The sequence below is a fragment of the Pagrus major genome, chromosome 5 (assembly GCF_040436345.1).
Source record: "Pagrus major chromosome 5, Pma_NU_1.0".
NCBI lineage: Eukaryota > Metazoa > Chordata > Actinopteri > Spariformes > Sparidae > Pagrus > Pagrus major.
In genome coordinates this window covers 10,858,297-10,873,704 of record NC_133219.1, presented here as the reverse complement: position 1 = coordinate 10,873,704, position 15,408 = coordinate 10,858,297, and the positions used below count along the sequence as shown (strand labels likewise).

The following is a 15,408-nucleotide window of genomic DNA, read 5'->3' as shown; positions in this document are numbered from 1 at the left end:
ACGACCGCTGACAGTGAGCTGTGTTGGAGCTGTTGTCTCTGTGATGATGTTTCCCAAACATGTGCAATGACAGACTCCCTGTCCTGTATATGTCAGGACAATACAATGATGGGCGGACGGACCACAGGGACAGCTGAGTTACATGCTGCCCGGCTCTGCTGTGAAGTCTCACTTTGTTTTGCTTTTGAAGCACCGGCCTTACGGAATCAGGAAGCCAAAGGATGGCGGTAATGCCAGAGCTACAAAGCGAGACAGACTAACTGACTGGCTAGACAAACACAACCAACCAGAGACTGTCATGTCTCACAGCACAGAGTGACATGATGCTGAGAAACTGTTAATTAGTGCAAAGCAGGAAACAGGTCAATAGACATTAAATGTAATTGGTATTATATATCAATATAAACAATCAAAAAACAAAAACATGCAGTCTTGACAAAATACAGACGCTCACAAGTCACGAGTATGCATCTAAAGCAATCAAAAGTAAGCCTGCTCTTTTTAAGCTACAGCATGTAGAAAAAAGGTGGCGCTTTACAGCTACATGACAATAGCGCTGCATGTCAAAGAAACATCCAGCTGTTTAAATAAAGCAAGTCAAACGAAATTGATATTATTTTACCAACTTCTTGAAAGAGGTGAGAAAATCTTTGCTCTCACTTCAAAGATTTGATAAAACATGCTTCAGATTAGTACCAAAAAGTGAACAAAAAACTGGGATTAAACTGGGAAAAATGGGATTCTTTTGGGTCATGATCTGCTTAACTTTTGTCATTTTTGGCACACACAAAACATTTTCTTTAGACCACATTCTAAAATGTCAACCTTGGGAAAAATGAATGATGCATATCCCTAAATTACATGTACTAAACTCCAAACACTTTTCAAATGGCATGAATTGGCATTTTCACACAGAAAGAAAGGACAAAAAAAGGGCCCAATGCAAATTAAGCAAAAAGGTAGGGCTTTGGCTTTTAAGTCAAATGTGAATTCTCATGATAATCAAGATATTGCTATGCTCTTTAATGCCAAAAAAACATTCGATGCTAACTTGATTTACTGCTTAAAAAAAACAACATGCAGAATAACATTACACACCAGACAAATATTAGCCTTATGACAGCTAATCAAAGGCCAGCAGATGGACCAAATGAGATGATCGATTCTACCATTTGACCCTGTGAAGGGGAGAAAAAAGCTAGAGGAGCTAAAACAACCTCGCCTCACCCCATCCCGCCGAACCTCCAACAGCTAATTCACTAAAATGTCAGCCAGTCTGATGAAGACTAAAATGATTCCGGGCCTCAGTATGCTAGTGTTTAATGACATCAATAAGCCTCACAGGAAATTTCATTTGCACTACGTTATTTGTTCAGTGCCTCAGGTGGCTCGAGAACCATCTGATATAGAATAAGGAGAGAGACTGATGGGGAACAAGAGAAGAGAGAAAAGGTGGAAAGAATGCAAGAGTTTCACTGTGTGAATGCATTCCCTCTGATACTGTAGATCATATCATGACTAAGAATCTCATATCCAAGCTTGTGGTCATCTGTATGTTTTAGTGCATAATGTAGACTGACCTTTTCAGTAAACAAGATCCAGATCAAAAGTTGAAAAGGGGACAGTGCAGCATTCCACTGTTAATCTGATTTCTTTTGTTTTTTCAAAAAAAAATTAAATGGGATAGACTCGGCACAGAAGCATACAACCCATAAAAACATGTCCTGATGCACACAAACGTGGGTGCACACATTCACACAGCCAACTTCCTTCTGTGTGGGCCTCTGAGGACTATGTCTCAGCAGCTGATCAGTACAATAAGAAAAGCCTCTTTGTCACCTAATTACCAATGTGTTATTAGTGCTTTAATGAAATGCCTGCAGGAAGCGACGCTGAGTGCCTTCATTGTCGGCATGGGCCGATAGGAGAAGCATGAGGAGTGGATTTGGCAAATAATATTAAGACACACAAAGAGAAGGGAAGGGAAGGGAGGGAAGGAGAGAGAAGGAGAGAGATAAAAAGCAACCTAAATCAATTCAAATCAATAGGTTTCATGACCATAAACATGTTTACAATGTCCTTCGTATCTGCAGCAAATATGTATTATCGTTCAGGCTGACAAGATAAGGCTGCAACATTATCTGAAATGTCAATGTGAGCTGAGATTCTCTCGGTCTGTCATACAAAGTGGAGGGAATGGACCAGAATGCACAGTTTCACCACAGAGCAATGGCCGTGAGTGACGGTTTGTAACCCTCACTGATTCTCTCTGGACTAGGGAGACAACATCAGCCTTCACTAAGGTAAAAAGAGCATAAAAGGCTAAAAGTGAAGTTTCAATTGTCCTCTAAGGCAGTCTGATGATAATGTATCCTCGAAACAACAGCGAGCTTTCTACATGGCCGTGAGAGTGATCGTGGGAGAGTCTGAAATAGACCTTCTGCGGCTGAGGTCACCTCTGTGTCTGTGGTTTGTTTGTGTAGAGGAAGCATTGTGGCGATGAAGCAAGAAGAGCAGGATCAGGGAGGAAGGAAGGGACTTAGAGGAGGGCTCAGTGGGAGGAAAGAAGGAAGACATGAATGGGGAGATGGAGAAGTAATCCCCAGGAGCCAGAAGTCCGTGCCAGCTCCCACTGCAGTGAACAGCTGAGAGGAGAAGGAGGGACGGATGAGGACAGAAAACAGTACAGTATGTGGCCTTGATAAGAAGTGGGTGGGCTGTGACATCAACTCCCTGGTCATCACAATAACAATCTCTTCATAACTCTCAATCACACTGCAAGCCAAGGTCTTAATGAAGACCACTGCGGCTGCAAGTTGATATGTTTTTAAACTCCTAACTATAGAGAGAGACCTCCCACATTATGTGTGCACATGTATCAGTTAATGTGTGCAGGTGTGTGTTTGCTCTTACACTGATTACAACAGTCATGCCTGGTTTGGCTGACCGCACCTAAGGCATAGGACATGATCATTCCCGGGCACGCACGAAACAGACGTGAGGAGGAAGGAAACCAGTACAGGAACAAGGAGGATGGAGATAGAGGATAGAGAAAGGAGATAGGGAGTTATACGAAAAGTAAAGAGGGATAGGTAAAGGTTGAGATGGTCAATGGCAATGGAGACACTGAAGTATTTAGAGGGGAACAGAGAAAGTAATGATCTCAAACCAGCCCATAGAGACGACCATGAAACATGACCTGATGTTTAATCAGGCTCGTTGTAGGTTTCATGGAGACAGATTTAAGACCAATCTGATGCCAGTCGTAGTGAAATAAATGATCAACTAATAAATGAAAGTAAACATCAAACATTAAAAAGTCTCTTTAAGTAATTGAAAATGCAGCCACCCAACAAAACTTGTCAAAACAAATTTTAAGTAATCAGAAGTCATAGCTACAGAGCTGCTTTTACAGCCTTGTGAGGCTTCTAGCTTGAATAATGTATTTGGAGACATTTCTAATAGAGCCCAACCAATATATTGGCGGGCTGATATTATTATCCAGTATAGGTATCACAGATATATTGGTATCAGCATTTATGGTGTTCGATATGTGCCAATATGAAAACTCTTATTTATAGAGATTTAAAGCAGAAAAAGATGCTTGGTGTAATTTAGAATAATTAAATTCCATGTAAGGTTTTCTGTATTAGTATAACTGTCATTTAGGATTGGGTACGTTCAAGTTTTGCTGGTCAGGTCAGGTGTACAAGCTTCAACAGGTCTGAGTTTGTGCCAGCCAACTGAACTGGCATTTGTCAGGTATAATGTAAAGTGGAGAGAACTAGCAGCATGTCGCTAGTTAGCAGAAGCCTGGGGATAGCCGATTAGCTCAGCTCCACAGGTGGTGTGGTGCTTATGCCTTGCTATGATGTACTAAAACTGAGAGTTGTGCCAGACCTCAGATCATTAATGAATCCTAACACTTATTAGCACTAAATGCTGATTTTGTAGCCTGCAGTATGATGCCTTGTTTTGACTTCATTGACTTGCAAGGTTCACATATGTGACTATTTGAAATGTCTCTGCTGCCATCTTCTCTTCAATTTCACTCAGCTGAAGTCTTATTTTATTTATCATTTTGATGTTAAACTTTAGATGACAAGTTAAACTGAATTGTTGGGAGAAATGAGAACATGACGTGTTGCAGTTGCCCTGATGGACTGTAGTGCTGCCACACTGTCATTATGTTCCTCTTTGGAGCGACATCTAGTGCTGAAATTTGGTATTCTTGTTCCAGTCCAGCCTTAGGGATTATATCAAACCGGTTTGAAAATGTTTCTACTGGCCCTTTGTTACTGTCATTTTGGAAAAATGTTATTTTTAAACTGTAAAATATCCTTCCATTTGATAACCACCTTTGAATGATCACTGCAAAAAATGTATCTATTGGCCAACCTATTGAAATAGCAAATTTGTTACCTTCTAATATCAGTATCAGCATCCACCCCAAAAGTGTCTGTCAGGCTCTAGTTTCTAACACTAATTGGGGCCTGTGGAGCCTCGATGGTTTATCTGATCTCCGTGTCAGCCATGTGCACAAATATACTCAAGACAGCAGCACATACTGTATACGCACACAAAATGTGTAGACACACACTCCTCTTGTCTCTCTAGTCCAGAGCCCCCTCCAAAAGCCACTTAGCCATAGAAACCGATGAGCAAGAAGAGGCATCAAAGCTGTTTATATAATGAAACTGAAAGAGCTGTCCCATGCCGTATCACTGACTGCACCCAGGAAAGCATTCCTTCTTCTCCAGAGAATAGAGGAGAGGAAGAATAAGAAAAAAAGAAGAAAATCCCCCCGAACAATGCAGCACAACAACAGCGGCAACAACAGCAAAGCATACTCAAAAAGAGAGAGAGAGACTGCGAAAATGAGAGGGAGCATGAGGCAATAGAAAGGTTGTTTATTTAAAGTCAGCCTGGTGTACCAACAGAAAGTGGTATTAAAATAGAGCCTATTGTTGTGAATTTGTGATCTGTCAGTCCGCGTGGGAAACAAAGAAAAAGACAGAGAGAGACAGAGAGAGAGCGACTGGTGTAATTCCCATGAGGTCTCTGTCATTTTTCTGTCAGAGGAGAGAGGGCTCTCCAGGGGAAGAGAAAGTTCTCAGACACAGACTGACAGACAGACTGTTTACACTTAGCGTAGATAACCCCCTCTCTCACTTTCTTACCGCCCTCCCTGCACTACTCATCCTAATGGCATCGTAATGACCTCCTCAGGTGTTAACTGAGAAGCCGGCAGAGGTCTAATTCAAAGTAAAGTACTGTATGCCACTGTGGGTGCCGGCGGTAGCGACAGATGCCAGTGCTGTAACTACCATCCCTCCTGCCTTTTCTCTAACACCCCCCCTCACACCCCCAGCCCCTGTCCAATTCCCTTCTCTTTCATCAACTCTAATCCACCTCACCCACTCCCTGCAACCATTTTTGTCTGACTGTGTCTGCTTCCTCCTCCGTGCTCTCAGCAGAAGCTGCAACGCCAGTGTTTAAGTGTTTTGGGAATGGAGATGTGATGGCAGTCAGCGAATCCGGGCAGACAGCTGTCATTTATAGTCCCTCTTTAGGGAGATCCCATTAGCTTCCCAACACAATGGTCCACGACTGGAATGGGGCCTCCTGATGCTTTAAGTACAGTATTGGGGCCTGTCTCCGGGGTTCCCACTTGCTGCAAGACTTCATGACTGCACCATGATGACTTCTTACAGTTAATTTACAAGACTTCCACAACTTAAAGATATAATTAATCCCTTTTTGGAAAATGTTGATTATCTAAAGGTCTAAAAAGTCTGCTTAATTTCTGCTTTCGCTGGAAAAACAACAACTCATATCCTCATTGGATGATGGTGGCATTTTCAGATCGAATTCTCTATTTCTTCAGATGCTCTTTATATTCCCTAATATCCTCTGAAACAGCTGAATACTAACAGCAGGTTATACTGTACTATACTAGTGCTATACATCAGCGTGATAAGAACTACCTAAAATTACGAAAACAAAAAATGTATTGGGAAAAGATGTATTACCTAGACTGCTGCCAGCCACTAGGGGGTCATTGAGATGTTTTGGCTTCACTTTTGAGGAGCTGTTATCCATCTTTACATATGTCAGTGGTTCGCACATGTGGTCCTTTATGTACAGACTCCACTTATATCACCAACGCTAGCAGATGACGGAACAGGCATTCCAGAAATGTGACTACGGACAGAATGAATTAACCTTAATGGATAGTACCGTAAGCTACCTCTTTGAGGCGATATCAATTTGTCCAAGTACTGTTCAAAATCATCAACCAGCTGTCCACTGACTCTGCAGGTCTTTCACAACGATCAGTATTAGGTCCAAGCCGTGTCACAGCATATATTGTTTGTCCGGAGACTAGCATCCAAATGCATGCAGATGATATTTTAATTTATGCACATGTTTGAGATATAGCACAAGTTACTACCATCAACTCAGTTTATGGCAGCATAACATAATACAATAATTTAGTCATAATTTATTATTACCAAAAATATTCTTTTGCCATTCTCCTCTGTGTTTTGCTCAAGGGCACTTCAGCAGGGCCTTACACCTTGGCCAGCTGGTCGGCGCTATGACTACACTCAGCATCCATAATGTGGAAACAGAGGGAGACAGGAAGAGAAAAAAAAGATAACAGAGAGACAGCAGAGAGTGTAAGAAATAGAGAGAGATGAAGAGACAGAGAGAAACGGAGAGAGAGAGAGAGAGACGGCTTTCTAATTCAGCCATCTGGCTAGCTTTACTTCATTATAATATTCTGACTGTGTGTGTGTGTGTGTGTGTGTGTGTGTGTGTGTGTGTGTATTTACAAATTTGTGAGTGCCTTCCATTCCACAGATGCAGGCAGAGCAGAGAAGAATCCTCATTTATTAACAGCTTAATAGAGCTCCATCTGGGCCAGACCCTATGCTTGTCTCCTATCAGAGAGATTCATCACCAAATCACAGGAATTAGACTACAACTGACACCTACACAGGCTGAGGTGACCCTGCCGCACTGAGCAACACTGCGCAGATAGATTAGGGCGCACTACATTACAGCTGTAATACAGCCATTATGATAACAGTCTGAGCCAAAGATGGAAACTGTCACTACACTAGTAGTAGGAAGAAAAGAACACAATAAAAAAATACATTAGTCCAATACAACAATTTACAAACTGGGGTTAATGGGAATAACAGAGAAAAAGATCTTCTAAATCAATGAGAAAACTCTTTATAGAGTGCATTCAGACCATAACCTACTTATCCAGAGACAACCATAGATGTCAATTCTTAGGCTATTGCCATACCTTCAGACTACACAGAGAGACCTATCGAAGGCATCAGTAAGTGGGTAGACTCAGGGTAAATACGAAATAAAGCCATACCAACCAAAACACTGAGTTAACCCTTGAAAGACTATACAGTAGTTTAGATTGTTAATAATCAGGTGCTACCTGAAGCTTATGGTTCTGAGTGAGTACACTGTACTCAAAAGTACATTAAAACAGTTGAATTTGATTCATTTACAGTCAGATTTTTTGTATTTTATGCAATCAAACACATGTGCTACATGGAATACCCACCATATGGAGTTACCATGTACACACACCATCACCAGTCACAGTCAGTTCAACTCTGCCCCACTCTCCTCCTTGTCCGTCCATTCTATGTCTCTCTATAATGGCTCCAGTTGCTTGCATAGTTTTTATGAGCTATATATTCTTTTAAGACAAATTGAGATATACCTTCAATTATGCACAGTAGAGCTGCAACGATTAATCAATTAATCACTTAGTTGTCATTAATCACCAACTATACTGATAATTAATTTATTGTTTAGAGTATTTTTTAAGAAAAAAGATCTACATTCTCTGACTTCAGGTTCTTAATTGTGAATTGTTTCTGGTTTCTTTACTCCTAGTTTCTGGACATAAGAAGACATTTGAGGACATCATGTTGGGCTTTGAGAAACACTCATCAAAATGATTCGCCATTTTCTGACATTTTATAGACCAAACAACTAATCAATTAATTGAGAAAACAGATTAATCAGATTAAACTGATTAATCAAATTGAAAAAATCTGTAGTTTCAGCCCTAATCCACACACACACACACACACACACACACACACACACACACACACAAACGAGTAGTATATATAATATAAATAAGAAAACACAAGAGCAATTACATTCAAAATTACAGGGTAAGAAAGACAGTGAAAAGTAATTAAAAGAAAACAAGGAAAAGTAGTGATTACCAGCTGCAACAGGTGCTCAGAAAGCACTTTTGCGCACCTTGTGTCATTCCATCTTAATTTATATTCATTTGCTTAAACTTTCTTATTGCTTTATTAATATAGTCAGGCCTACAAGGCTGTGATATAAGAAAACAGGGAATAGTTTTTTTTTCTTTTTTCCAGGCACTGAACTGCAACCCAGGCAGAAATTTGCCTTCCACTTATATGTACGCATATATGGCCCACCGTGTTCAAACACAGTGGACCGGTGCAGCTTCTTAGAGACAGCAACTGCAAATCTCTCCAGTTCATACCAAAAATATGTGAGAAAGAAAAATTAAGAACTATTTTTGGAGGAGTGAAAAATTATTCAATGCTCTTGTGCTCAACCAAAAATTTGTCCCCCGTTTCATTTTCTTGGAGGCCATCACACCGACATCCTCGTTTTCCCCTCTTTCTATCCGTCCCTCCATTCAGACGAGGCTGAAGTGCAAATTGGACATCTGGTGCTGTGATGTGTCTGACAATACAGCCGCCACCCCCAGCCCACTCACACACATACACAGACACACAAACACACACACAGGCCTCCACACAAAAATATAGGACCATGAGGATATAAAGAAACAGAAGGGAAGAAAGGAGGAAGGGAGAGATCGGCAGAGGCAAAGGCAGACATGGCAACAATTTTTTGTGAAGCACTTTTAAACAACAAGGTAATTCAAAGTGCTTTAGATAAGACATATAGGCATGAAGACAAGATAAAAAACAGAAACAAGGCAATGACACACGTAAACAGGATTAAAAGGATTAAAACCAAATAAAATAGAAGATTAATTATGACGGATAGAGTATAATAAATATTACAGTGCAGCAACAGTGCAGTGAAATAAATAAAAAAATAGTCCCAAATTCAACCTCATAAACGAGTGGCAAACAAAATGGTCTTAAAAGCTGATTTAAAACAATTTAAAAGTTGGAGCAGCAAAGTTTTCTCATTCTAGAAACTGAAAGCTGCTTCTAGGTGTTTAGTTTCCACTCTGTGAACAGCAAGCAGACCAGTCACAGACAGAGTAGCAGATCGGAAATGTATTCTGGTGCTAAACCATGAAGTGCTTAATAAACCAACAGAATCTTAAAGAGAAACATTACAGTAGTCAGGCCTACTGAAGATAAACGCATGTACGCATCAAGTTTTTCTAAATCCTGTTGAGACATAAGTCCTCTAATTCTTGATATATTCGTAAAGTTATAGTAGGCTGATTTTGTAGCTTAGTGTGCATGTTCAAATTTAGGTAAGATTTTGATTAAGATTTCTGCCTTGGTTTTTAGGTCAAGGCAACTGAAGCTAAGCATATTCAGTTACTGATTTGCTAGATCCACTTACTCAGTGCTAGTAGATTGGGACCATAGTCATATTGTTATATAAATGTGGCTGTCATCTGCATAACTACAGTACACTGTTTTGCATAATCACAATTCGCAGAAGCATTTTTTCAGGACAGGAAGGAGAAAGCTGTTCTCTCTTTTAGTTGTCTTTGTTATCACCATGGTTGGTACAGTAGAATGTGCTTTGGTGGGTGGAGGAATCCAATGTTAGTGTTAACCAGTGCTTCGATTCTATTGTGTTGTGTGCATTATCATAGGCCTGGCCGATGGGTGTCACAGGCTAAACCAAAAATGGTTAATCAGTACTTCAATTCCAGATCTGCTTGAGTGGAGGCCACCTGCCTTGAAATATGCCTCTGTCCCCAGAAAAAATTGTTGAAATTTACCAGCAGCAATCTCCACTTCTGACTAATGGAGATTTGTTCCTGGTTTGAATACGTTTTCGGGCAGTGGTGGCCTAAATGAGAACCAAGCTTGCGACTAGAGGAGCACCAATCAAATCCCTGGATAAATCTGGGTGGGGAAAGTGAAAGGCACCACTTGCCCCTACCTCATTTACCACCACTGAGGTGCCCTTGAGCAAGGCCCTTAACCTCAACTGCTCAAGTGGTGCTGCTCAGTGGCTGGCAGATTGTAGCTGTACTGAGCAGCTTCCAGGTGTGAATGTGTAATTGTGTGAATATGATCAGCGTGCTCCTGAAAAAGATTGAACCCTCCCTGAATAAATAAAGGTTTATAAACTTTTCCAATTACAATGTTTGGGGCTGACTGAGGTGTTTATGGCGCCTTTGGCTGTCAGCTAGTTGTTCAGGGTCAAATTTGACTAGATTGTATCCATAAATCATAGTCTTGCACTTATCTTTAGGTTCTGCACCCAGATTATCCCTTTCATAGCACATGGAATAACTGGTTTTGTTTCAGTGAGTCTTCGGAAAGTTATGGTTTTGTTTAGAGATAGTTTAGAGTTCATAAGACTTCTCCAACACAGATGTCATCGTCTCAAGTGTGGGACTCTTCTGTAACAATTTATAAGTATGTGCACTTCATTGATTCCAATTAGCAGAGAGGCATAGTGAGTCCAAGGTATTATTCAGTCAGTCAGTGGTCCACTAAGTTACTGTTTGGGCCTGGTTAACACTGTGGGTACAATAAGACAGTTCAAAGTAGATAACTACAACCCAGATTATTAGAAATTATCCCCCAAATATTAAAGTTGTAAATGTTAACCTTCTTAATTTTTGTCATTTGGACGGTGCTCACCACATAACTGTGAAAAGAATTTTAGTACCTGGGCTCAGGAAAAACTTTGTAAAACCATTGTCAGCAAGCACAGTTGTTTGAGAGTGATTGCATTGGTTTTATTTTCATTTTACAAAGCGTCCCAACTTTTTTGGAATCAACTCAGCAAGGAGCAAGTGATAAGGGCATCTGCGCTGTAGCATAGCAGGAAGCAGCCATCAGTCCTCCAGAGTTAAGGAGTAAGGTAGAAGGAGAAAGGAAGGGAAGTGAACATTAGGGGGCAATAATGATGCGCTTCTATTTACACTGCCAGGGGCAAAGAAAAGCACCAGTGTCCTTGTGCCATCTTACACAGCTCTCAGACTGAATTGTGGCTAGTTCTCAGACCGTCTCAGGTGGCGAGTTGACAGAGGCCACTGCGGTGTGTGATGCCGTGTTGTTGGCCTATAAAAGGCCTGTCTGCACAGAAACTTATTCTACATTTACCCTCATGACATCTGCCAAAGTCTCTCATCCTGCCTGATGCAGAAATGAAGGAGAAGGATGAGAGAATAGTCTAGACAGACAATCAATGGCATATGGGAAGCACAAATACATGTGTCAGCCAGACGGACACAGAAATGAACATACACGTACACTTGTGTCACACGCACTCTTAAACTCATGTACAAGGGCTGACCAAGCAGCATAACCCACTTTCACAACTAAAGGCATAAAATTCAGTAGTTGTGTCTATTTATAATGGAGCATATTTCTTACCAGCAAAACAATGCATTTGTTCTTGCAAAGCTGTATGAGGTACAATATTCATTTTCTTGAAACATCTGTGGCCTAAAAACAACAGACAAATAAAACCGCTTATTCAGGTAGTGCTCTTTTCTTCTAAGCCAGTTAATCTCCGGCAGCACAATTCATACAGTATCTGTGCTCATTACACAAGCTCGTATCAACTCTGATTGACACGGTTTCCTTTTTTCTTCTCTAAAGAAGATGCTTCTGTCAATTTTTTAATCACAGGATGAATAAAATTTGCATACATCTTGCTTGATGATTATTTGTTTCCTCCAAATGTTTGGCCCCCCTCGGATGCCTGAGTTCAGTTAGTTTAAATGTCTGTGTGTTCTTTCAGGGCCTCTGCTTGCATGCTACCAAATGTTTGTTTCTACAGCCTTTTTAGATGCTGGTAGATAGTGCCTGAGCAGGCGAAATAAAAGAGGGGGGAAAAAAGCCTTCACAGAAGGCTGGCTCTCAAAGGAGCTACTGTATACCTGCATTAGAAATAATAAAAACACCCAGGTAATCCCACAAACGGGTCTATCACTTTGCTTTGAACTTCAAAGAATGCACACAATTAAAAGCAACATAGCAGGGGATGCAAATAAAAAAAAACAGATTACAAAAGAACATTTGTCTCATTATCTTAATGCATATTGCATGTTGTGGTACTGAGGGAGCGCAGTAGAGGTGAACTTTAGGATGGTGTATGTTTGGATATATGCAGCTGCAGTTGGACGACCACAGAACTTCATAAGAGCATCAAAGAACTTCACCATAAATGTATCAGCAGGATTTTAAAGCTGTAGCTTTTTCATTGCAAAGAGTCCAAAGTCAAAGTCCAAAGGTATCTTTCAGTTGCTTTTCCCACTATATACTCATTATATAAGCTGTAACAAAGAACAATAAAGGCCATTAGTTCATCTGCATTCTTGTGCATCAGTAAGTGTAAAGTCTAATATGTATCAGTTTTTCAATGGCGACACTCTCATGGTTAATTGTCAAGATAGCTGATGCTCATCTGCCCATGCTTTGTCTGGACTGCAGTCTCCGTCAGAAGGACGTGGTCAGGCCTCCTGTACTGTGGCGTCAGGCTAAATTCTGTTACCAAATTCTGGTAAACTGTATGAGGGAATGTACCATATATGTGTGAGCGCAAAGAGCGACTCTGCCTAACAACAGTGCAATAAAGCATGTTGCACGTTCTGTGTGTGTGATTAGGGCCAAAGTGCCAAGTCTGCTTGCTCCATACAGAATCAGCAACCTTTGCAACATCTTGTATCATCATGTTACAAAAGCTGTTCAGAACAGAACATTCTAATACACCTGGTAGCTGAGGCAAACGTTTCTGAAAATGGCTGACCTGAATGAAGCCTACAAATGAGAAAACATGTATTACCTCTCCAAGAGCTTCATAGCGTTTCTGGTTCCAGCGGTGGAGATCCTCTCTGGCATTGAACACAAAGGGCTCTCCAGTTTTAATATGTCTGAGCTGGCCATCTGTGGGGGAAAGACAGAATGAAAGAAGGGAAAACACATCTGTAATGATAATAGATACCTGTATATGTGTTAGTGAAACAGGCAGACTTCTGACTGGACACAAAAAGTATAGCTATCTTCAAAATTATGCAAGGTAAGCTTGACCACTTTGTTTTGTATTGCTTGTTTTCATTTTCTCGCTCCCTTTTCCTCTGTCTGTTCTTTCGGTTCCTTACCCACCCCTCCCTGCCTCAACCACCCCTATCTGGCAGGTACAACGCCTGTGGATGCAGCAGCATTCGTCCAGTCACGACTCCAACGGCCTTCTGGGTAGTCTGGCAGGCCAGGGCCGGACAGCTGGCATGGCAAAAAATTCTCTTTCCCTCCCTCCCTCTTTTCATCCATCTAAAAGCCTCTCCCCTTCCTCCTTTAACTGTGTCAATCTCACTCCCTCTCCTTCCTCGCTCACTCTGGCCACAGGCCACAGGTCTGTCCCTGCCTTCTCCACCTGAAATCTCCACCAGCAAAGACTAACAGAGGTGTGGGAAAGGTTCTCAGCATGTGTTTTGTATTTGGTTATGTGAGTGTGTGTGTGTGGGTACATGAACACAGAAAGGTGGCCTGGCACCGCATTAGCCACAACGACAACTGCTCCTTGCAATTCCTTTGAGGATGCTGTCTGGGCATCAGCCAATCACCCTAACCAGCACAGCTTACACACACACACACACACACACACACACACACACACAGCAGCAGCAGCAGATCCAGCCAGGAGGACCAGGTGTGGTCATGCACTAAGTGTCACTGGGCTTAAGTGTGTTTCTGTAAATTGTTGCAAGGGAGCCCAGCGCTATTATAGCACAAAAGAATTGAGAAGAAACAAAAGCTTTTTGAGACAATTTGTAAGTGATTTATTATAATTCAGGGGAGGCAGAGGAGTTTTTAAGACACCCAGGTTTTATTTGATGTAAAACAGTCATAAGACAGGAAAATGCTGTTCAGAAATGATACTACTTTCTTTCTTAATAAACAATTACCCTTGTGTGGCTGTGGAACCTCTACGTTTATACCTTAGCAATGAGCCCATCGATCCTGCGGTTGACACTACAACACAATAAAACACTAAACAGTGTTAAATTTAATTTTGACCTTTATGACTGCAGAATTTGTAAGCGCTAAACCACTGAAAAGTACACATACTTAACCCAAATAGCCAGGGGGCTCTCATACTTTCTCAATTATTGCACAACGTGAGGAGACCCATCTAGGATATAAATAAATATCTTTGCAAGATAAAAGAATACATAAGCACTTTTTTTTTCATCTCCCTCTAAATTGCCACCATTTTCACCCTATCAATGTGATAAATCTTACATTGCTAACACACTGTGTATTACAACATTTGCTTTCATGGTTAGTTGTTAGACAACATGTAATCCTGAATCTAGGTTTGTCATTATGTTGCATTAAAAAGCAGACTTGTGCCTGAGAGGTAGAACTGGAGTCAAGTGAGAAGTTAGGATAAAGCAGTGTGCACAAAAAGTACCTTGAAGAAAATCAATTATGCATTCACGGAGGGGTGAGGATCTAAACACTACTGCCTAAGAGAAGGAAGAGAGGAGCTATAATGAAATCCTACTGTAGGAAAGGGGTGTGTGCGTGTCGGTGTGCACGAGGGAAGGAGAGACGAGGTGTGTGTGTACGTGTGTGTCTGAGCTAGGGGGGTGATCAGCTCCATTGCCTCCCCCAACACATCCTCTCAGAGGAATAACGTTTTCTCAACTTTTCTCCTCTTTTCTGTCATAATTAGCATTCTGTTCTCAATTTGGCCGCTTAATTAGGTGTACATAACCTTGGATTTCCAGTAATGGAAAACTGGAGGGCTAGCAAGATGAAGCCATCATCTTCAGTGATTAAGATACCTGCAAACTATTGTACACAGCCTCGTCTGTATTCACATCATTACATGGTCAAATTAACATTTTTGTTCCACCTGTCTTGGGCAAAGGTAGCCTGGGTGTAGCTATAGAAATGCCCGCGAGCCACAGTGACTGTGAAATGCTATCCTTCAAAAACAGACCTGAGTGGAAATTGACAAGACATACAGCTGGGTATGGGTGTGTATATATATATGTGTGTGTGTGTGTGTGTGTGTGGTTAAACTGTGTTTCAGTCGGGTATTTTGAGCCAGGCAGGGGCAGAAATAGAGATACAGAGAAAGGAGAATTGGGGAGACAGAAGGGTGATGGAGGGTCCCTGAATGTGTTCC

The 15,408-nt window shown here is 41.2% G+C and overlaps 1 protein-coding gene across 2 annotated transcripts in view; it reads right to left on the bottom strand.

Moving 5' to 3' along the window:
• Window positions 1-15,408, bottom strand: part of arb2a (ARB2 cotranscriptional regulator A) — a 152,604-nt gene that overhangs the window by 132,271 nt on the left and 4,925 nt on the right. For both annotated transcript variants that reach the window (XM_073466641.1, XM_073466640.1), the window contains exon 4: window positions 13,057-13,157. In XM_073466641.1, the coding sequence (XP_073322742.1) occupies window positions 13,057-13,157 (101 nt within the window). The remainder of the gene's footprint in view (window positions 1-13,056; window positions 13,158-15,408) is intronic.